Raw genomic sequence first — 24,300 nt, 5'->3', positions numbered from 1 at the left:
TTAGAGGGTTAACTCTTTCATAGCAACTAATTGGCATTTTACTTTCACTGAGGATACTGCTGCAAGTCCTTCAATAAGAGGAACAGGCTGCAGAGCAAGGGCTCTTTTCCTTATCAATTGGGACTCATCTATTTGGCGTAGTAATGGCGCCCATCTTCTGCGGTGATGCTGCAGCATTATAATAAGTGTGCTCAGAACTGTTCAATAAAAGAAATGGACAGGAAAAAACGACAGCCCAAACAAACCACGGATGGAAACACAAACTATGCCGGGCGCAATGTAAATGTGTCCCTGTGAAGCAAGACAAATAACTGGCTGAAAAATGTACTTTTCTAACATATATTTTATTGGAGTTGAAATATTACCCCTATTTTGACACCATAGTACCCAATTTTAGTAAGAACACCTAATTTATCTTTACAGAACAGATTAGTGTCCCCCTGCCCTCAATCCAGATGGGAATATTTAATTGTCCAGGAGACAAATCCATCAGCTTGCACAACTTTATCTCTGCTTCAACCTCAAATGAACAGTCATCGTTGCCAAAAGTAGCGATTTTGTACTTTCCCAGCCACTAAGACTCCTAATATCTGATCCTAAACAGAAGCTAGCATACTGGTGAACAACAGAGCTGGCTGCCCTGGATAACCCTATATTTGCTGGAGAAACCCAAGGTTACAGTTCAGCCACTTATTTATTTGCTTTTCAATTGTAAGTGAAATTCAGACTTTTAGGCAATTTTACAGAAGAACTTTAAATTAAAAAAGTTGTACAACTTCCCAAATTGTCTTACTTTTTTTTTTTTTTTTTTTTTACTTTATTACGAGTCCGGCATTCAAAAAAATGTAGCCCCTTTTTCAATACTTGACAATTCAGCTTGTTTCGCTTGGACCACAGAGCAGTTCAGCTCCACTGCGCTGTCAGATATGGCACCTAAGAAGGTAGCTCCAACTGTCTCTAAATTTACTTTTCAATCTGAACTACCAATAAAACATCATGTAAAGTGGGGTTTACACGGTTTGATGCAGCGGCCGATTGTCATGAAGATCAGGCGATTGGCGGCACGTTCAGACAGATTGTCCCCATAATCTGCCCAATTATTGGTGCATCTGAATGCACCTTAAAGAGGACCTTCTGTCCGGCTCTCCGTTCCCCCACTGTGCCCCCTTTTACTTTTCCCGCCTGGTATGGAAATGAATAGCATTGGTACAGGGAGGAGGAGACGGCCCTGTTTCTCAATGGGGGAGAAGGGGAGTTTTTTTTTTTTCTCCCTGACTGACGCTCTTCCCTGTGATTGGACCGTACAGTAAACGCCGTAATGGAAAAAAAAAAAAAATGAAAAACAAGCAATTCGCCATTGTTTTTGTCATCTTGTCCCCCCAAAAAAGTGAATAAAAGTGATAAATAAGTCTTTCTCTTACTCCCCTTTCCGTCCTCACGTACTTTCCCTTTTGCATTGGTTAAACTGTAATAAAATCATTAAGAAAAAAGGTGATAATGTGTTTTTTGGGGAATTTATTTTCTATGATCTAGCCCAGGGATGGGTCATCTATATTAACACTTTCATTTTTAATGTATAGCTAAACTGTAAAATATGTTAAAATGCTAGTCAAAAGTAATGTTTTCCTTCAACCCTTAGGACTGTTTTCTATTAATGTTTATAAATAAGTTAAATATGGGCTGGTTAATCTGTCTCCTAAAGTCAATCAGTCCTTGATTTAAACGGGCATTTCCATCACAGACAATGGGGACATATCGCTCGAAAATGACCCCATTGTCTGACAGGTGCAGGTCCCACCTCTGGGACCAACACCTACATAAAGAACTGAACGGGGAGGGTAGCAGAGGCGGCACTGCGCATGCGCAGCCGCCCTCCATTAATTTCTATAGGGCTGCGTAAATTAGCCGAGCACTGACGCGGCCATTTCCATCAGCCCCATAGAATTGAATGGGAGCGGTGGCTGCACGGTGCGCTCCTATTCACTTGTATGGGGAGAGCGCTTGGTGGTGGCCGGACCCCAGGAAACCCGGCGTCCTCCAGCCACCACTCTCCCCGCTCCATTCTCAGTGTAGGTGCTGGTCCCACAGGTAGGACCTAGCGATATGCCCTGATTTTCTGTGATGGGAATACCCCTTTAAGGAGTATCTGCCATTATAAAAAGATAATCCCTCTTCAGGCAGCTATAAATGTGTATTACTGTAGATGTAGTCAGAAATTGAGCATATAGGGTGTTGTCACATTCAGTTTTTGCTTCGGTTTTAGTTTTTAGTTTTTTTTGTTTTTGATGCAGTTATTTTGATGAAAACACATAACCTGCATATTTAGATTTTTTTTCCTCCTTCCTTGTTTCTAACTGTGTAGAGTGTACAAGCTCTTTATGTTAAAATTGTGCTCTGACCAATCAGTGTCTCTCATTCACTTGCAGCTTCCCTTCCCCTCTCACAGCATGTGTCACAAACAGGCAAAATGATCCTTCTACTCCCTATTAGTGTCATCTATAGGTCTTCAGTTACTGCTGTAACTGGATGCAGTTGTCACCTGTTGCTGAAGCCAGGTAAACAAAGCCTGGTGGGGATAACCAAAGTGGCAGTGCTGAATCTAAATGGGGTATAGATCTGCAGATTCTTAAAATGTGAGCCTGTCTGTTTCACTACAAACCTTAAACCCAGAAAACCCTACCACCACCTCTGGTGCATATTAAATGGCAGTAAACCTTCGTGCAACTATTGTTTAGCCAACATAATAGGTATAAATAAAAAGAGGACTTGAATGCAGTTTCTGGACACTCTTTACACTGAGGTCTGGATATAGCAATTAGGTGCTCATATAATACCACCACTGAAAGCATACCCGAGTTAAAAAAAAAAAAATCTGCATAATGGATGTGCTTCTTTGTAAAATCATAACTGTGAAGAAGTTATGTTTGGGCTTCCCTAAAGTCACTGTCAGCCATATTAATCCCTTTTTCATCAGTACAGCTAGATGCATTTCTCTTATAAGCATGGGGTGTCTCCCTTCTGCTAGCGCTGTATGCAGTGACCTCACTGAACTTACTTCACACCATGTTTGTTTTCTTTCACACAGCTCAAAAAGCTGATAAGGAGGGATAACGCACACTTACAGAAAAGCAGGACACTCATGTGATGTTTAGAAGCAGTTATTTTTATCAGGCTCACAAACTCAGCTAGCTCTGACACTCCCCCACTTCCTCTCAGCCAACTTCTAAATCTCCTCTGTTACCAGGGACAGATCTTGCCTGACAGTTTGGTGGAAGTGAGACCCCTAGTGGTCAATTTGCTAGTTACATCATCCTCTATTAAATGAAATGAAATTGTATGAAAATACAGTGGCTCTTTAAAAATGTTTATAGTTTGAAAAAATGTCATTGAGACCAGCGTCAGAATAAGGGTGCAACATGATTAGGGGTTTGGTTAGCAAAATAAATGCATCCAATGTGAGGTATCCACAGGATTCTTTGTGGCATAAGATTGCCCTTTTAGTATATGTTTCACAGGACATCTGCATACTACCATCTCCCCCCCCCCCCCCTTCTACCATTGTACTGTCATTTCATCTGCAAAGCAGTATGCAAATAAGAAATTTAAGAAAAGTCATGCAAAATGTGATAAAAAGCAATACACATTGGTACTTGGTTTTCACACAGGGCAAAAAAGGTGGGGGAAAAAGTGTATGTCTATGGTACAAAAATGCAATACTATTCAATGCTATGACTTCCAAATAAGTCTAATCCCCATAGACTTCCAAATAAGATATGAAGCCGGCATTTGCTGCCTAAAAAAAAAAAAAAAAAAAACACAGAAAAAAATATATATATATATTTGAAAAAGACTATGAACACCACCACCCTTAAAGGAGCTCTCCAGACTCCTGATGATTTTTTATTTTTTTTGCCTAGAGTAATCCAAACACTATGGATGTCATTGACTAAGCTGAAATACATCTAAATTAGGCTAAATTTAAGGCCAATATGGTGGCGCAACTGTAAATTGTGCAGCTATCTGCGACTTCACCCCACTCACAGCAGTTCTAAAGTTGTGGGCGGGGAAAAACTGGCAGGTCCACCTCATTCACCTCTTTCTACGCCTATTTTAGAAAAATGTCTAAGGCTCCATTCAGACGTCCATAGTGCATTGCGGATCTGCAAATTGCGGATCCGCAATACACCTGGCCGGCACCTCCATAGAAATGCCTATTCTTGTCCGCAATTGCCGACAAGAATATAACATGCTCTATTTTCTGGCGGAGCTGCGGACCGGAAGATCGGGGCCGCGCTCCGGAAAGGAGGATGCGGAGAGCACAGTGGGCCAGATTTATCATGACTCTGACAGCTCACTCCACTTTCACATATGGCTAAAGTCAGTTTTAGCCAAGTCAGATTTATGATCGCCCCTTTAAGACTGTAATAAATGTGGTTAGACGGTAGCAGTTTATCCGTCAGTAAGCAGCTTTTCAAAAGTCGCAAGTTTTTATGAAAAAGTCGCATGTTCTATTAAAAAGTCTCATAAGATAAGCATGATCCTCACTGGAGTGAAGTTGCGACTTTTTTGCGACTTTTTAAAAAAGTCCCAATAGTAAATCTGTCTAGAGATTCATTTACATACGAAAACACGCCCACTTTCAGAAAACTGGCGAGCATAGTGCAGAGCAGAAAAAAGTCGCAAATTTGTGCGCAGTTTTAGCCTTTGGGACTTTTTTGCGACTTTTCCACTCCACAAAAGTGACTTTGCCTAATGATATATCTGGCCCATAGTGTGCTCTCTGAATTTCTTCCGGCCCAATAGAGAATGAAGGGGTCCGCACCCGTTCCGGATACTTTCGTAATGGATGCGGACCCATTCGACGGATGTCTGAATTGAGCCTAAATGTAAGACAGCTAGGAAGATCCATCAAAGTTACGGAGAGGCCTGCGCGTCTAAAAAGCCAGTATTCTTAAATGTGCCCCTATATTTTTGCCACATAAATCAGTTTTTTTGTTTGTTTGTTTTTTACTTCAGCACTTTCTTTCCAATGTTTACTTACTTCCGGTTTTCATCAGCGTTCTGCTGTGTTTGCTAACCGAACCACGCATGCTTTCCTCTGTATTGTTTCACAGGGTTTTGCTCTACCTAACTAAAGGCTGTATTACACAGCCCGATATGGCAGACTATTGTTGGAAGGGAAGCGGTCCCTCCCGGCAACCGCCTGCTCACTAGCGGAGGAGACCGATGCTATTATAGCCAGCGATCTCCTCCACAAAATGGGGAGGAGCGATAGCTATGCCATTGCTTGTCCCTATGCTGTATAGTGCTGCCTACAAACAATTTTTTTTACATGTCAAAAGATTTGGATTGCCTGATGATCGATGCTCATTCATCGGGCAATAAGCAGCAGTATTACACAGCAAGATGCAGTGATCATAGGAGCGCTTGTTAGCCATCATCTACGGAAAAAAGGCTTCAAATGGACAGGGGAGGTGTAGGGGGCATGACCACTGCAGAAGGAACGGTGTGACAGGTGGAGGTTCAATATATTTATGACCCCTCCCTGCTGAGTTCCTGTCCAAAAGGGTGGTCACACCAAATATTGATTTAGTTTAGATTTCTCTTTTGTTCATTCACTTTGCATTTAGTTAAAGGGCATCTGTCAGCAAATCTACACCTATGAAACTAGCTGACCTTTTGCATGTGCACTTGGGAACTGAAAGCATGTGTGTTGGTCCAATGTCTGTATGTGCCCACATTGCTGAGAAAAATGCAGTCTTAATTTATGCTAATGAGCCTCTAGAGACTCTGATCTCTCCACAATGGCTGCTCCCTCTGCACTTTAAATTGACAGGGCCAAGCAATGAGAACATCATTATGCCTGTCCCCGTCAATCAGAGTGCAGAGGGCGTGACAATTGCAGAGAGAGCTGAGCGTCTAGGATTAACGGCAACATCCCCGTTGCTCCTGGAGGCTCATTTTTCTCTGCAAAGCGGGTACATACATGCATAAACGTACATGCACACAACATTAAATCCATTAATGCATAATCACCCCAATTGCATAATCATAAAGGGATTTTACACTGCAGGCTCACTTTCTAAGCTCGCTCCTTACATGGCAGGTGCCAACTGTATAATACAGCCTGGGGTCTTCTGTACGAACCCCTTAGTGACCACCAATACGCCTTTTCACGGCAGTCACTAAGGGGCCTTAGGCCGGGCCGCCACCTTTTCTTTACGGCGCAGAGCGGGGGCTCTGCTCTCACATGAGAGCCGCACTCCTGCTCGAACAGCCCGGACAGGCAGGAGTGCTGATCCGAGCCGTTTACCACTTTACATAACGTGGGCAATGGCGCCCACCACATGTAAGCGGTGTCGGAGGGAGCGGACTCTATATGTCTCCCATTGGCACCTTGCAAATGCGCTTGTCGGGTGCCAATGTGTGAATAGCAGGCTTGGACCTGGTGTAGGCCCCAAGTCTGCCTTGAGTGTTCCCCAGCAGGCTGCGCCTCTCCCACGTTTGGCATTGTCGCGTCCGTAACGACCCGTACTACACAAATATCATGTAAAATATAGTGAACACTGTAGAAAAAAAAAAAAGACTAAATTGCTAATTTATTCTTAGTCGCCACAGAAAAAAAACGTAATAAAAAGCGATCAAAAAATGTTATTTGCCCCAAAATGACACCAAACTACAAGTTGCCCTGCAAAAATCAAGCCCTCAGACAACTCCATAGAAATAAAAAAAAAAAAAAAAAGTTTTGGGTCTTGGGATGTGGTGATGCAAAAATACTTTTTTTTTTTTTTTATAAAAGAGTGTTTTTATTGCACAAAAGTAGTAAAACGTAGAAAAGTTGTAAAACTTAGAAAAAACTATATGTATTTGGTATCGCTGTAATCGTACTGACCTAGAGAATAAAGATATTATGTTATTCATGAGGAAAAATGAACGATGCAAAATTTATAACGTAAAAACTCAGCTGCAGTTTTGCTGTTCTTTCCCCATCTCCCCTTATACACACACACATAGCACTTTACTTCCAATGAGTCTGCTCTGCATTTAAAACGTTTTATTGCTTAGTGCAACTTTCAAATTAAAGTGACTTCATTGGGAACGTGTTTTTTTATGTGCTGGATTACATCATAAATTATTCCGTAATTTTTTTTACAGCTCTGGCCTGTGCAGGTTGCTGCTTATCTGACCTTGCGGGAAATGTACGCCGCAGTAATACCCTGAGGAGACAAGGGAATCCACTAGCGGACCCTCTCTGATAAATAGTACAATAAGTTGGCGCGATTACAGGCCATGTTGCACATTCTTTTTGGAAGCTTTGATTTGTTATCTGGACTTGGAATGGAAAACACAGAGAAAGGACAGCAACAGAGGAAGCGCTGTAGGCTGCTGCATGCTAGTGATTTCATCAGCCTGTGCTAACTCTTAGTCACTTACCTCGTAGCCCTTTTCCAGTAGAAACTCCGCCAAATAAGAGCCATCCTAGGAAAAAAGAAAAAAAAAAAAAAAAAGATTAAAGTATGTGAGAAACGTGCACAGCCACCATATGGGAGCTGATATTATGTAACACAGTGATATAGAAATCATACTGCAGGAAGGTGCACACACGCTTTGCCAACTCAAATGTTTGGCCACATGCTGAGCCGCGGACAGTCAGAGGCAATGTTCTCCAGGGATGGCATATTTGACAGCTCTACAGAAACCAGATTCTGGTTTTACTGATCAGAGCTGCCCAAGCTAAAATATAAACTCCCATAGCCAATTTTTAAATGTTTTCCATATTATTTTTTTTTATAAAACTTTATTTTTATTTTTTTAACCATTTATGGATTCCACAAAGGGACACCGACATGCAATTCTTCCATCGTAGGCACCGTATTACTGACAGGCACTCTATTAGGGTGAATCTCTGGCACAGCACAATAGGGCTTAAATACAAGGCAGACCTGGGGTCCTTCATTAGCCCCTGTCTGCCATGTGAAGACGTAGGCACCCTACAATCTCATTCACGGGGTGCCAATGCCTAACAAAGGGAGCCACCTCCATCCAAAACCACTTAGATGCCGCAGTCACTATTGAACATGGCATCTAAGGGGTTAAAAGGCCTGGGATTGGCGCTTCTGCTGATTATGAGCGGTTGGAGCAGGAGCCTGGCTGTCATAGTGGAGTTGAGCTCTTGCCATCCATTGCACAGGAGACCTGTCTGCTGTAAAAAGGGGGCTTATTAATGGCCACTCTAAAAAAGCATATCTGCACCCAAAACAAAATGTGTTTCCTCACTACTGTGTTTTTTGTGGCACTTTTGTGCCAAAAAACAAAAACAGCAACTCCAGAGGTTAGCTGAAAGTCTATGAAAAACATGAAATGCAGGACACAGATATTATTTTTTTTTCTTGGTAGTGGCATTTTTATTAATTTCAAGGCTTTTTTGTGTCTGGCCTTTATAATAATAATAATAATAATAATAATAATAATAATAATAATAATAATAATAATAATAATAAAAAAAAAAAAAAGCATTATTTTAAGGTGTTTTCCCATCCTCTATAGGGAAAAAACACCTGAAAAATGCCATACTAACGAGTGTCAAAAATGCCACAAAAACGCATGTTGTATGCAAAAGATTGCAAGTGGTTTTATGGCTTTTTTAGCAGTAAAAAATAAATAAAAATGCATGTGAAAGAAGTCTAATACTTTCTTTTAGCATCCAAACATATGCAAATCTACACACCCGTCTGAATACGTTGGCAGTCACGAGTTTTAGCATAATTAACAGTTTTTCAGTACCTAAAAAAAAAGGTATCCAAAAAGTAAACCTGCCAAACAGATGCCAAAAAGACATGGTGCAGGTCTGCCCCAATAAGGTGTTCCATTAGAAGTGAGTCTGTAAACTCTTTTAGGATATAGACATTGACAAATGTAACCTGCTACACATTACAGATCATGACACAATTTCTAAAAATTTTTGCAAATTACCTGGACGTCCAATACTTTTACTATTATTCAGTAATAGTTTACCCTGGGAAACGCAAATATTAAACTGTAGAAGTGCTAAAGCCATAGGGTAAAAGGGGAGAGGAAGAGCTGTGTGGATTTAATACGCTGATGTGAAACAGACCTGACCAGAATTGAACCCTGTCAATAAGGTCTTGTTCTTCTCACCCAAGCTATTTCTCAGACTTTCCAACCACACTGGAACATTCTGAACTAGCAGTGGCACTCGCTTCCTCACTACTTCCTTTCCAGGTCTATCGAGTGATAGGCCCGGGATTTGCAATGAGATGGAAACAGGCAGCAAGTGCTACTGGTGTCTGGCCGACACACAGCACAGCTGATTTACTGTCTGGCAATGCAACACACGCTATGCAGACTGATGTGGAACTTCGCCGGCACCCATAGGCCACAATTTTGGACTGGGTGTCAGTTTTCAAAAGGGGCACAGCAATGCAGCCATTGTCGATGCCTATAATCGAAGCATTCACTCCAGTCTCTCGCTTGTGCCAAAAGTCGTAATGAAATCAGGGAAGGAGGAACATTCCAGTAGTTCTAGATGTGATAAAGTACACAGCGTTGTTTGTCCAGAGCTAAAGTTCCCTTTTCCGCAAAGGCGATCAACTTTGATGATGTTTGACCATATATATTAGGCCAAGGTGGGTGTACATGTATTCACTAATTTAAGGTAAACACGGTAAACCTGCTGACCTAGAAAAGAACTAAAAAAAAAAAAAAAAAAAAAAAAAAAAAAACACAACAGACTTCTCCAGATGTGGCTTACGAATTAGGAAAAAAAAAAAATTACCATTTGAAAGTCTAAAGTTGAAACCAGGGCTGTGGAGTTGGTAAGCCAAAGTTCTGACTCCTGCATTTTATCACACTCCGACGCCAGCTCCAACAAATTCATAAATGGCCGATAATTTTGTAATAACAAATTTACTGTAGTTTTTTCCCACCATCATGTAAGTAATCAGGATACTTAGACAGAACTTAAACCATATTTATTAGAATACAATTTCTGAAATGTTTTACATTCTTGTAAGTAAATGTGCAATGCACTATGCATTTAAAAGGGAATCGGTCACCCACTGATCACAATTTATACTACCAGCAACATCCAGCAGAACATATAACCACCATTGCCAACAAACTTGTAGGTCACCAGGGTGTGAAGTTATTGCCCAAATAAGGAACCTTTATTGACATCCAAATGCGGCTCCCAGTGCCCAGATGGACAGGCTGTCCTTTTTGAAAGGGCCCAAGCCCACCCTATTTACCCAATTTCAGCTCCTCCCCTATCCTTTCAAGCCTTCCTCTCATTTCTCGACGTCACCGAGCAGCAGTTCCAAATCTCATGCAAGCTCCCCATCTTCACACTACATTCCCTTCTGTGGACTAGTATGTTCCACAAGAACAAAGGCCACGTTACATGGCATGGCATACACTGAGGCACTACACACAGAAGTCACTGTAGTGGGCAGGCATCGGAGGACAGGGAGAGGGCACCCGCATGAGATTTGGAAGTGCTGCACTGTGATGTCAAGGGAGAGGGGAGGAAAAATTTGAAATTTGGTAGAAGAGTGGGGCTTGGGCACTTTCAAAAGGAAAGGCCGTCCAGCTGGGCACGGAGCTGGATTTGCATATCAATAAGTTATTTTTCCACACCCTGGGTATGTTGGCAATGGTGGTTACATATTCTGTTGGGCATTGCTGGTAAGACAAAATGTTGAAAAGTGGATGACTCCACTTAATAACTGGCAGACACTGTTATACGTTATTTTAATTTATGAATTCGTCCACATCCATGTGGTAGATGTCCCTTTTGTCCATTTATTCAAAAAACTAAAACGTTCAGGAATCAAATTGATAATAAGGAATACAACGTAAAGGAATTTATCAACTGTCAGACGACTGGCATCATCCATATTGCTCAGTGCCCCTGCTAACAAAATATATGTGGGTAAAACAATACAATCATTTAGGCGCTGCATCTGTCAGCACATCAGCATCAATAGAATACTAAAGCAGATACTGCAATTTCAAGACATGTTAGACATCACCATGACAGTAAAATTGGGGCATATGTAGAAAGACACTTGGGGCTAGAAAAGGAGATTTGGACAGAATCCTTTTACAGGAAGAAACAAAATGGATTTATAGGTTGGACAGTTTGAGTCCAAATGGACTAAATGAGGGTTTCACTTATTCTTCATTTTTGTAAACACTAATAGATTTATCCGATCTAGAACTACTTCCAAATGTAGTTGTGAGCTAGAAGAACGCTACACTATATCTGCTCATGATGATTTGTACCTTTTTGATTTAATTGAATATATGCAAAGTGGGATAATTGATACTACTTGAATTCAAGTGCCTATACTTACCTCCATCTTCTGTATGCGTTTGCCTTCAGAGTTTTTTTTTTTTTTTTAAACTATCATCATCAAATCACTGTGCAGCCATAGACTATAGTTTCTTGGCATCTATGTCTAACTTTAAAAGTATAGGAATGTCTAATTCCTTACTTATTTGATCTTTCATGCATTATTTCCTTTCACACACGTAGAACCAAGTCCGTGCGCATCTAATGGCCGCGCAGTATATGCGCTCTGCACTGTAAAGTCTGGAACTAGTCTAAGTTCCCACGCATCTCTATCTAGCGCAGGACATGCACATTACACAGGACTGAACAGGGGATACGTCTAAGTATTCACACAGCCTCAGTGAATGCTATATGGGAGATTTCAGTCCAAGTCGGTGCACATCGGGAGGATGCGCATGACGTCATGAAGAACACTCCCACAAACATCATGATTCACCCAGAGGCATGGAGAGGGCGGTCCCTGAAGCGATGTGATAGGACAAATCTATACGTTGGAAATACCCACTATAATTACGTCTGTGCAGCCAACTGGGCCACCCACCTGTCAATCAGACTTAGGAGGTCATTTATACTCTGTTTGTAGCGTTCCTTCCTCAATGCTGCCCTATACCCCTGATGAAGCCAGTCTATCTGGTGAAACATGTCGGGGGGCAGTAGTTAGGTTTTAGGATTCTGTCATCTGTCAGTTTGAGCCCAATCCTGAGATAGCGAAATATCAGTTATAGCTATCAAATTGTTATCAGTATCGATGTCGTCATGCTGGTCACCTAAAGCCAGTGATGTAAACGGAGAGTGCACACCCTGTTAGTGGAAACAAAACACGTACACACTAGGCATCAATGATGGTCAAGTTGGTAAGGCTTCTGTGTATTGATAACGATACTGCAGTTCGCGTAAGAGCGCCGCCTTCTCTTCACCGTTTACATGGTTGCCATCAAGATGGCAGCCATGAGCAGTGTAATTACAACTCCGCCATCCCATTCAATGGTGTAACTACAACTGCTCCTTCCCACTCAAGTGGGAAATGACTTCCCCCAAAAAGGAAATGACTCCATGTGCATTCTGTGTCCGTATGTCAGTTCTGCAGACAAGGACAGGCATTGTTACAATGGATCCGCCAAAAAAACGGATGCCACACGGATCCATGAATGTGGGTTGCAAAGGCTAGCCATTCTGTTATGACCCCACACAAGATCTACAGTACCCCAAATTGCTAAAAAAAATAAAATAAAATCAAAATAAAATAAAAAAAGTTATTGCTGGCTATGATAGAAAGATGTTAGAATACACAGTACATTGTGTGGACGGTTGGGTGTGTAGCCATCATTTAACAGGATCGGAGATGGCAATGGAAAAAGGTAAGACAGGAAATGCGTTGGTATGCTCTGGGCAATGTTCAGCTGGGAAACTCTGGGTGCTGGTGTTACACTGACAAGTACAACCTACCTAATCATTGTTGCAGACAAAGTACAGCTTTATTGCAATGATATCCATGACAAATTGGATAATGTGCCCCGCCACATTACAAAAAGTGTTCCGGAACATGAAGGCCCCACCTTACATCTTACAGGGAATAAAGGATCTGCTAATAATGTATTCATGCAACAGGACACCTTCACAGGCCTTGTAGAGCCCATGCATCGGTGGGTCAGAGCCGACTGGGTGGCACACGGAGGCCAATACAACATTAGGCAGGTGGGTTTAACACTATGGCTAGGATTGATGTTCTCTCTAATATATATATATATATATATATATATATATATATATATATATATATATATATATATATATATATATTAATTACACACACACACACACACACACACACATATAGTAAAAGCAGCAAACTCAATTATATAAAACAAAAAAGGTCGAAGCTGTTGCTCACAAAAAAAAAGGGATTTTTTTGGCATAATAAAAAGGTACATTTAAGAGCACTGGTGGGAATGGTTCCTGCTCAGAAGCGAGAACAAGCAGCGCAGTATCACGATTAGAAAAAGCTTCATAACACACACACATTTTATTGACTGGCTGTAAAAAGAAAACAAATGCAGCCTTATTCTTAAGCTGGGCGCTTACTCTCTTGGAGCATGTAACGTAGCCGTAATACAGATATATAATATTTCAAAATACTGGCATCACCAAAGTTCATATAAGTTTGCTCAATCCATATTGCTTTAATTCAGAGGACATAAACCCTGGAGTCAGTTCAGGAAGGCCAAGGGGGAAAAGAAGGAGAGAGGAAAAAAAAAAAAAAAAAAAAAAAAAAAAAAAAAAAAAAAAAAGCTGAAAACTTTTTGCATGTCCTTTTACAAAGAAGCCTTTTAAGTGTCTGGGCGCATTACATTAAGAAAAGTGAAAAGTCCTCACTTTCCCCATTTGCTGCTCCAAATTACCTAGCCACAGATAAATTTAGCTAACTTTATAAGCTGTGGAGAGATTTAACACCATGCACAATATATTATTTAAAGTCGCAGCGTTTCCAGCAGATCTCGGCTTTCTTCAATAGCCGTTCAGAAATTGCTCCACATCCCGGAAACTCCAGGAAGTACTCCGGAAACCTCCCGCTCTCATTTACTCCTTCCCTCTTTCAGCCTACAGTCTCCAAAGTACTTTTGATCAGGGTAATAACAAAGTGTTAGTGTACTGTAGTGTTCTTGTTCTAGGTTTTCTGCCAATGACTTCATTACCTTCCCTTCAGAAAGCTGTCATTGAAGGGATTCTGCACAGCAAGAATATCATGGAATGAAGTCCATTTATTGCTATATTGTATATATTGGGCAATTTGTTTCAGTGAATGCCCATAAAACAAAAAGGGGTGGAAAACAGCTTTTTAATTGTGCTGTAAATCTTCTGCATACACCAGGGCCGGCTCATGCGATCCATCAATATGCACTGCAGACTCCGGTGTATTGGCCTGTAGGGATATGTCGCAGATGACTGCTGCAAAAGACTTAGCGTTATTGTCTTCTAGACTTCTACTCTGCAAGTCACAAGATTACATTAACTTTTACATCACTCTGCACCATATAAACTGCCCTACTATAATGACTGTGTAACAACTAGAAACAGCACATTAAAGCGCAACCTATTTAAATACAGTGTCGCAACGGGAATTCTGGGAGTAATCCAGTTAAAGACTTTTGAAAAGTCAGTATTCCAACAAATTAGAGCGAGTCTTTTATATACCTCACGGCATGGGAACAATGAATATTCATTCTCACAGTGGCATGATGAACAATAATGAAAGGGGAACAGGTCATATTTAAAGGGGCTATGATAGGCCAGATGGGTGCGGATCCCAGAAGTGGGACCATTACCTATCTCTAGAATAGGGGCCACAAAGTGAAGAAGAGTGCACTGAGCATGCGCGGTGAGCTCTCCATTCACTTCTATGGTAGTTCCAAAAAGAGAGGAGTGAACATGCTCGGCATTGGTGGCATATCCTACCAATACCCCACAAATCTGTGAGATGGGCCAACCTCTATAACATGGTCTCTAATCTGCAAGCAGCATGTAACAGAGCAGAAGGCACTGAACAGATTGATATGTACTTTTGTGAGAAAATATAAAGGTATAACTTGTAACCAATTCCTTGAAATCACTACTTTCGAGTCTATTAGGCTTTCCTGCTCAGTGATTGACAGTAGAGATGAGTAAAGCGCACGGAATACCCTGTACAGTATTAGAATGTATTGGCTCTGATGAGTCGAGGTAAGTTATTCACAAAGTTGCGTGAGACTTCATTGAATAACTTCGGTAATTGATTATCGCTTCAAAACTAGGAACAGACCTCGGCTTCGGTTCCGAGTGGTACTCTGGAAACAAAGCCAAGTTTGGTTCAAAGGTTTTGCACTGTAATAATCAATCACCGAAGTTATTCAACGAAGTCTCGAGCGACTTTGTGAATAACTTACTTCTGCTCATTGAAGCCCATACATTCTAATACTGTATGGAGAAGAATTTCCATACAGCATTATAACGAATTTTTTAGCGACGCAAATTTAGATGTGGCATCCGAAGTCTCTTCGCTCGTCTCCAATTGACAGCTATCTCCGTAAGCACAATTAAACAGGGAAGACTGTCAATCAAGGGAGATCATCCCCTGGACTCCTAAACCAAGAATGAGTAGAGAATTAAAGGGGTATCCCCATCTCAGACTTTGGATAGGTCATAAAAGTCCAATAGAGGAGTATTCCACTTCTCGAGATAAATCTAGGACACAGAACAGGGCCTGTTTGTTGGCTGCAGTGTTCAAAGAGGTGGCTCTGCATGCATGGCTTTCTCCATAGAAGTACTGTGGATATGTCATACAAAATCTGAAATGGGATGTCCCTTTAATAAAATCCAAGTTATTCTGAATATTTTCCTCAATCTGCTCAGCTCCTCCTGTTCCTGCAGACTGAACCGAATGTTCAAGGTGAAATATTCCCTTGAAAGCACATCTCTACCCAAATCATAACTGTTCTGTGGGTTCATGAATATTAAGAACATCTTCAAAAGGCAATTTTGTTTTATGATTGCATTTTACAGATTTTGGGTTAAAAAATGTTTTTTGCTCAATTGGTCTTTATTTAAAAAAAAAATCTGCAAATTTTGTGATACATGCAGATAAAAAGCAGACTGTCCCTTGTGAGTATCGTCAGCTGACGGCTTATGTAGAGCTCCTATCTCTGATCTCCTGAACTCATAAAAACTCATTATAGCTAAACTCTCATCAAACTGATAAGAATATGGCTTAAATGAGTGTTTATAAGGTCAGGAGATCAGAGATAAGGCTTTACATGAGCCGCCAGAACTCATGAGTCTTCAAAACTGATTTTACAGGCTACTCCATTTCCTTCGGGAAGGCCATGTGGGGTATGGGGTCCCTATTCTCGTGATCAAACCATTGACAAAACATGTAAATAAATTTGCAGTGTACTGTGGATAGGCTATTTGGCTATGCCTATCCACAGTACACTGCAAATCCCACCCTGTGTTGAACAGTGGGTTGGCTCCAGCTTGTATACTTTTTTGTTCTTAAATAGTTTTAAATAACAACTTTAGATTTCATGTTATTCTAAATCTAAAAACAACCGTGCCATCTTCCAGTGATCAAGCAGCAAGGCAGATCAACAGATGTCTGGAAAATAGTTTTCCAATATAAGAATTTCATTTGGCAGAGAAGTTTTCTAGAGTGGAGGAGTCACAAAGACCTTTTTTACCATTTCTATAAATACCGTTCTGCAGATGTTGGGCTGCCTTTTCTCGTGGGAGTGCTTTAAGCCTGTCTGCCTGTCACCGAGCTATTTGCGATCACCAACTTAATTGACAAATCGAGCAATTAATTTGTTTTATTTCCTGTGTCATTCACATCTTTTTTCCAGGTAAAAGTGCACTTGTATGATTCATGTCCTAATGTATGTTTTTAGCCTTTTTATGTCTTCATGCTTCGGCAAGAGCTTCAGCTTGGTTATAGATTTACTTTTATGTCAAGTTCACACATCCAAGTCTACAGCTACAGCCAAGAGGCTGCCAGCATTCTGTGGTCGGCAGTGGAAGGGCAACCATGATCGTTTTGCATGGTCCAATATTTGGTGGAAAAAAGTGTAGCTGCAAGGTGGAGCAGTCATTTTAATCACTAAAACAGAACCCACACAAAACTTGGAATCAGATTTTTCACACTGCAAAAAAAATTTAATAAAAAAAATTAAAAATGGAGCTTCTTTCAGACAACAAAATTTCTGTCAAAAATGTAATTAGTTATCAAGAACGCCTCCCTAATTCACAGTTATTCAAAAAGCTCTTTATTTTATAGGAAACACAAACTCTACATAAAAGATTGAGAAACAAAATACTTAAAAATATCCTGGACTGTTTTTTTGTCAGGCGGTGTTTATTGTATATTCTGGAAAGTTTGACAGGAATAAGTCAATGGGTTCCTGGGCACCAGTGGTAATCAATGTCTCACAAAGATAACAACATGGATGTGAACAGAGCAGTGCATTGTGGGAGATAAAAGGATAGTTACTATCTGGTGGCATTAGAGGTAGAGCTTGCCAAGAGCTCATTTGCATACCATCTTCCCACAATTCCAGAGGAGCGTTGCCTGGCCTATAAGACTCTTCATGCTGATGAGGTGTTCTCCATAAGGAGATCTAGTATCCCCTGATATCTAGCGCTTTCGTTCATGGAGCACTTTCCAGGTAGAATAAATTTGTTGCCATAAATACAGATCTAATCATAAAACTCAATTACATTTTGAGCTCCTAAAAATGCAACAAATGGATATATGTCATATTATTTCATTTTAAATATTTTATTAGAAGTTGAAATGTAAAAGGTAGGCACAAATCACCCAACTGTCCCCTCTCAGGGATTTAGCATATAGGTATACAACAGTACGATTGCATTTTACAGTTAAAAAAAGAGGAAACGGGAAAGTGGTAGAGTTTCCCCGGGCAGGTTAGAGACCACTGACATCTAAGTAGGTTATCAAAGGTTGCCTCGTTTTCAAGAAGCCCTACATAGCGTCCGTCCTGAATGCATAAATTTTCTCACAAGTCAGAATTTTGGTCACCCAGGTTTTAACCATGGCAATTAATAGGATGGGAGACTTCCATTTAGCTGCAATACAAATACAAGCTGCCATTCAGAACTGTGAACGTTTTGTGGGTTTAATTAGTGCAACCAAAAGCTTTGTCCACTAATGGAGGAACGGAAGGATTCCAAGGAAACAAGACATTAGTGACATTCAATATTAGGAGGGTGAGAGGAGTCCAGAAAAAGGCCACAATGTGACAGGTCCGCCATGTATGTAGCATGGAGCCTGGTTTAGGGCACCCTCTAAAACAGAAAGGCGAAGCTGTTGGGAAAAAATGGTGGATCCTAGTTGGGACCAGATATGTTCTATAGAGGGTTTTAAATATAGAGAATTCCACCAGGGTGACTGGATGGCTTGCTTTTGCATTCATGGTACAACAATGCTGCCAATGCCATATTCCAAAAGGCTTTTCTGCTTATAATTTTGTGTTTCATATTTCAGGTAAAAAATGACTTTCTATTAATCCACTATTGAAAGTGTGAAGCTTTGACAATCATAAAACAGATATAATGTACAATAAATGAGCTTTTATCTTATCTTTTACTTGTCTGAAACCATTAAATGCTGTTTCCCTCTGATTATACCAAGGGACAGGAAAGCGCACATAGTGAAGGAACTCTTACTAGAGCAAACCCTTACACAAGTTTGGCAATTGATGAAGGGTCCTGAATCCTGGATAGTTTCCAGAAAAGTGTTGAACTTCCATAGTTCATAGCAGAAAATAATTAAAATCTGGGTGGATGTCCTGTGTTAGGAAACCTTGAGACCTGTGATCTGAACCTTCAGTGGACAGCTCCTTGAAAATGTCTCCCCAAACGCTCAAGAGGAAGCATCTTACATCCTTTATTCTAAGAGATCCTAATGTGACTTTTCAACCTACCTGTGTCCTGTCTGACAGGAGCTCAAAGCGGATTCCAAATGGTTCAAGTGATAGCAGACAAAACACATACAGCAATAGCTGGGGGATATCTGCTTTTTAAATTAAGTCAGCCCCTCTGGGAAAATCAAAAATTGTCTGCTAATTCCTTTTCACCCAATCTTTGTCCTCTAACCTTCTGTAACTGGTCAATTAGCCAAACAAAAAGAAAAGGAAAATGCAGCAGACACAAGGAAACCAGAAAGAGTACAGAAGGAAGCCTACTACTATTAACACTATAAAGAATACTGTACATGTGTATAATCAAATAGCATAGCATTTGTATTATTGTCATTACACTTTATAGCTACAATTAGACATTTACAACTTACAGACGTAAGGATTTTTATTTCCATAAAGGCAGGTAACTAGCAATTATATAATTACTCAACGAAATTTAAGTCCCTGGAATTTTTGGTCGTTTCCATTTGTCTTTACAAAAAAATATTGAGGGCCAACTTTAAAAGAACTTGCTGTTGTCTCATCTCAGACAATGGGGGCATATCACTAGGATATGCCCCCACTGTATTATAGGTGAGGGTCCCAGCGTCCCACTCCTGGGACCAACACCTATATTGGGAACGGAGCCCTGCACAATGGTGACTGGAGGACTCTGGTCCGGCCACCACCAAGCGCTCTCCCCATAGAAATGAATGGGAGCGTACCGCGCATCACCAGCCACCGCTCCCTATTCACATCTATGGGCCCAACGGAAATAGCTGAGCCAGTTCTCGGCTATTTTCGGCACCCCATAGTAAATGAATGAAGGGAGGCTGCGCGTGCGCAGTGTGCCCTCCACCACTTTCGGGGCTCTGTTCTCGATATAGTCCCACAGCTGGGACCCGCACCTATTAGACAACGGGGATATATCCTAGCGATATGCCCCCATTTTCTGAGATGAGACATGCCCTTTAAGGCCGGGTTTACACATGACTGGAATTCCAGAGGAAAAATCTGTTGCAGTTTTTGCTTAGCAAAAACCGCAACAAAATCACATGTATTACCTGCGGTTTTTGCAGTGGAAAAAGGCAGCGGATTTCTCCCTCTGCACTGAAAAGGTTGAAATCCGTAGAGGAGATCTACAGCATAAGTTGACTTGCTGCAGATTAAGTCCACACCGAAGGCCAATTTAAGCTGCGGTTTTTGTATGTTTTTTTAAATCTCATCCACTTTGCTGGCACTGTACAACGCTGCGGATTTACCACACGAAAATCCGCAATGGCAAATGCACAGCTGTCATGTGTGAACCCGGCCTCAGGGTAAGTCCACGGGTAGGGGTATTTCTGTATGCAGGTAAAATCCAGAGCGGATTACAGTACCAGACAAGGAGATGACATTTGGCAAAATCCCATGTATGCTGCAGAAATTTCCTATACTGGAAAATGACCTGTGGCGTGGATTTCAAAATCCGAGGTACATCAATTTCTATTACGTAATGCTGCAGATTTTCCTCAAAGTTTTCAATGAGAAAGTCATATAGTCAAAATCTGTTATATAATTTGCAAGCAATCCACAGTGACTTTTTCTTTCCTATTGAGCTGCTTTAAATTCCTAAGGCTCCTTGCACAAAGTACAGACTTGTACGCAGAAAATTCCCATGAATACCACATAAAAAACACATGTAAATTTTCACTATTTTCAGTTTGTTTTAAAAACTCCATTGAAGTCTATGGAGAAAACCATGCATAAGGTGCGGAATCGCACAAACAATTAGCATGTAGTGGAATTTAAAGGGGTTGTCTCTTCTCATAGTTACTAAGACGTGATGAGACACAGTCCCAACCACCTCCCAGCCGGGGAACCAGCATGCACGGCAATGAGAGCTACTAAAACAGCAGAGCTATGGAGCGCACAGCTTTTTCCAGGCTGGGAGGTGGTCAGGACTGTGTCTCATCTCACCTTAGTAACTGCGAGAAGAGAAAACCCCTTTAAAATCCGTATGGCATGTCACTTTCCATGCATACAGAAACCTAAAAGGTATACAGGAGATTTGGTAAATCTCTCACTTTGCTGGTACTGTATTAGGCCTCATGCACACGGCCATTCCGTGCATTGGCAATTGCGGTCCCCAATGCACAGGCACCATCTGTGCAGCGGGTCGGACCCATTCAACTTGCATGGATCCGTGGTATGTCCGGACATATTATGTCATATTAATTTGCGGTGCGGAACAACGGGAATAAACACCATGGAAGCACTCTGTAGTGCTTCCGGTGTTCCGTTCCGTGACTCCATTCCGCATCTCCGGAATTGCGGACCCGTTGATTCAAGTCAACGGGTCCGCATCCGTCCTGTGGGATGCACACGGCTGGCAGCCATGGATTGCCGACCCGCTGTTTGCGGGCCACAATATGGCCACGGCCGCCCTACAGCCGTGTGTATGAGGCCTAATACATACCAAAATCCATATGATTTGGTGCCGATTTGTATTGCAGATGGTCATTGAGGATTTTAGTGCAAATAATCAGCAGTAAATCTGACCCATGTGGACCTACCCTTAGGCCTCTTTCACACGGGCGTCATGTTTTTGGCCCGGATAAGATGCGGGTGCGTCACGGGAAAATGCTTGATTTTTCCACAAGAGTGCAAAACATTGCAATGCGTTTTGCACGCACGTGAGAAAAATCGGCATGTTTGGTACCCAGACTCGAACCCGGACTTCTTCACAGAAGTTCGGGTTAGGTGTTCTGTAGATTGTATTATTTTCCCTTATAACATGGTTATAAGGGAAAATAATAGCATTCTTAATACAGAATGCTTAGTACAATAGGGCTTGAGGGGTAAAAAAAATTAAATAAAATGTAACTCACCTTAATCTATTTGCTCGCGCAGCCGGCATCTCTTCTGTCTTCTTCTTTGAGGAATAGGACCTTTGATGACGTCACTGCGCTCATCACATGATCCATCACCATGGTAATGGATCATGTGATGGACCATGTGATGACCACAGGTCCTTTTCCTATGCACAGCAAAGATGAAGACAGAAGAGAAGCCAGGCTGCGCTAGCAAGTGGATTAAGGTGAGTTACTTTTTTTTTTTTTTTAACCCCTCCAGCCCCATTATACTAAGCATTCTGTATTAAGAATGCTATTATTTTCCCTTATAACCATGTTATAAGGGAAAATAATAAAGATCGGGTCTCCATCCCGATAGTCTCCTAGCAACAGTGCGTGAAAATCGCACTGCATCCGCACTTGCTTGCGATTTTCACGCAGCCCCATTCACTTCTATGGGGCCTGTGTTGCGTGGAAAACGCACAAAGAGGAGCATACTGCAATTTTCACGCAACGCACAAGTGATGCGTGAAAATCACCGCTCATGTGCACAGCTCCATAGAAATTAATGCGATTCAGTGCGGGTGCAATGCGTTCACCTCACGCATTGCACCCGTGCGGAAATCTCGCCCGTGTGAAAGAGGCCTTACTGGGGCATCTACCGATCTTTCAGAGTAAGAATAGTGAGATATTCCATTAAAGGGTTTCTACCACTTGCTGTGGACACATTTCGTTTTCAGACACTAGCGATCCGCTAGTGTCTGATGTACCATACAAGCCAAGTATTATATTCCGCAGTTTTCTTTAAAAAAGCACTTTTATATTTATGCAAATGAGCCTCTATGTGGGCGTCTTTTCAGCACCTAGAGGCTCCGTCTACCTTCATAAACTGCCGCCCAGCTCCTCGCTCCAGCACGCCCAGCTCCTAGTGAAATCGATCCTCCCCCTGCTTCTGGCATCCGAAATCTCGCGCCTGCGCAGTTTGTCTCTGCATTCGGCGGCATTCGGCGGCGGCGCAGTCAATGTCTGAGCGCTCAGACATTGACTGCGCCGCCGCCGAATGCAGAGACGAACGGCGCAGGCGCGAGATTTCGGACGCCAGAAGCAGGGGGAGGATCGATTTCACTAGGAGCTGGGCGTGCTGGAGCGAGGAGCTGGGCGGCAGTTTATGAAGGTAGACTGAGCCTCTAGGTGCTGAAAAGACGCCCACATAGCACCTAGAGGCTCATTTGCATAAATATTAAAGTGCTTTTTTTAAGAAAACGGCGGAACGGAGGAATATAATACTTGGCTTGTATGGTACATCAGACACTAGCAGATCGCTAGTGTCTGAAAACGAAATGTGTCCACAGCAAGTGGTAGAAACCCTTTAACAATAGACTAAACCTCACATTGACAAGGACAAACTACTCTTTTTATGTAAGACACACTGTACAGTCCAAGAAAGTTTTCAAATCAACTTGAATTAAAAACTCAATAATACATCTACAACAGATACTACCCGCGCCCAACACACTCCACTGACTAAGGGTCCATTCACACAACCATATGAATGGTTCCGCATCCGTTCTGCAATTTTGTGGAATGGGTGCGGACCCATTCATTTCAATGGCACTGCAAAAGATGTGCTGTCCACATCTGTAGTTCCTTTTCGCGGCCCTGCAAACATATAGAACAGGCCCTATTCTTGTTCGTAATTGTGGACAAGAATAGGCATTTTCTATACAGCGCCGGCCATGTGTGGTCCGCAAAATGCAGAACACCTACGTCCGGTATCCGTGTTTTAGGGATCCTCAATTTGCGGACCGCAAAACACTTATGTCGTGTGAATGTAGCCTTATGAGGTCCATCAGCTTCCATTATGGTGTCGCTGTTTTAACAAAAAGACTAGTCCTAGATGCAGCGCCATTCTTTCCATAATATCTAAAAGGAATTTGAGGCAAAGACCCCAAATGCAGGTGAAAACAGCCTTAAAAATCTTGGCACAAAGGATGCCTGCTACATTATATGCAGTGTAATGAGCAGAGATGTGTACTTCTAACGCTTTAAAAGGGAATCTGTCAGGTTTTGCAAGCCCAATGAAGTACAGTACTACTTGAGTAATACTGCACTGACTGACCTCGGATCACTAATTTATATGGCCATACTCATCCCTATTGTGTTGCTGCAAAAAGTGCTGGAACACCCCACAAGGGCTCAGCCTTAAAGTAGCACTCATATAAAAAGTTTTATTCTCTGACCTGTCAGAAAGGTACATGATGTAAACTGTAGTGAAGGTAATCTTCTTACCAGTGACTGCATTTGTGAGTTATAACCTCCCCTCTGATCCTAAGCTGTGTCATATGACCAGCGATCTGCTTTCCAACTGACACAGGACAGGAAGTCAGTTACTTCTCTGTTCATTCCTATGAGACTGACATTGAGGCATCCATAGGAATACAGTACATGGAGAAACTGGCTTCCTGTCCACACATAAGATGCTGTGTTATTTAGAGTCAGTGTGTGGTCATATGACACGGCTGAGGATCAGAAGGGAGAGGATAATTCACAACTACAGTCACTGGTAATAACATTACCTTCACTACAGTTTACATCATGTACCTTTCTAACAGGTCAGGGATTAAACATTTTTTTGTGGGAGTGCTTC

At 41.7% G+C, this 24,300-nt stretch overlaps 1 protein-coding gene across 3 annotated transcripts in view; it reads right to left on the bottom strand.

The window, feature by feature from the left end:
* The window catches only part of GMDS (GDP-mannose 4,6-dehydratase), a 481,024-nt gene that overhangs the window by 411,976 nt on the left and 44,748 nt on the right, over nt 1–24,300 (bottom strand). For all 3 annotated transcript variants that reach the window (XM_044293287.1, XM_044293288.1, XM_044293286.1), the window contains one exon: nt 7,435–7,479. In XM_044293287.1, coding sequence (XP_044149222.1) covers nt 7,435–7,479 — 45 coding nt within the window. The remainder of the gene's footprint in view (nt 1–7,434; nt 7,480–24,300) is intronic.

The sequence above is a fragment of the Bufo gargarizans genome, chromosome 5, assembly GCF_014858855.1.
Source record: "Bufo gargarizans isolate SCDJY-AF-19 chromosome 5, ASM1485885v1, whole genome shotgun sequence".
Classification (NCBI taxonomy): Eukaryota; Metazoa; Chordata; class Amphibia; order Anura; family Bufonidae; genus Bufo; species Bufo gargarizans.
The sequence above is the reverse complement of the archived record's forward strand: the minus strand, read 5'-3'. Positions and strand labels throughout refer to the sequence as shown.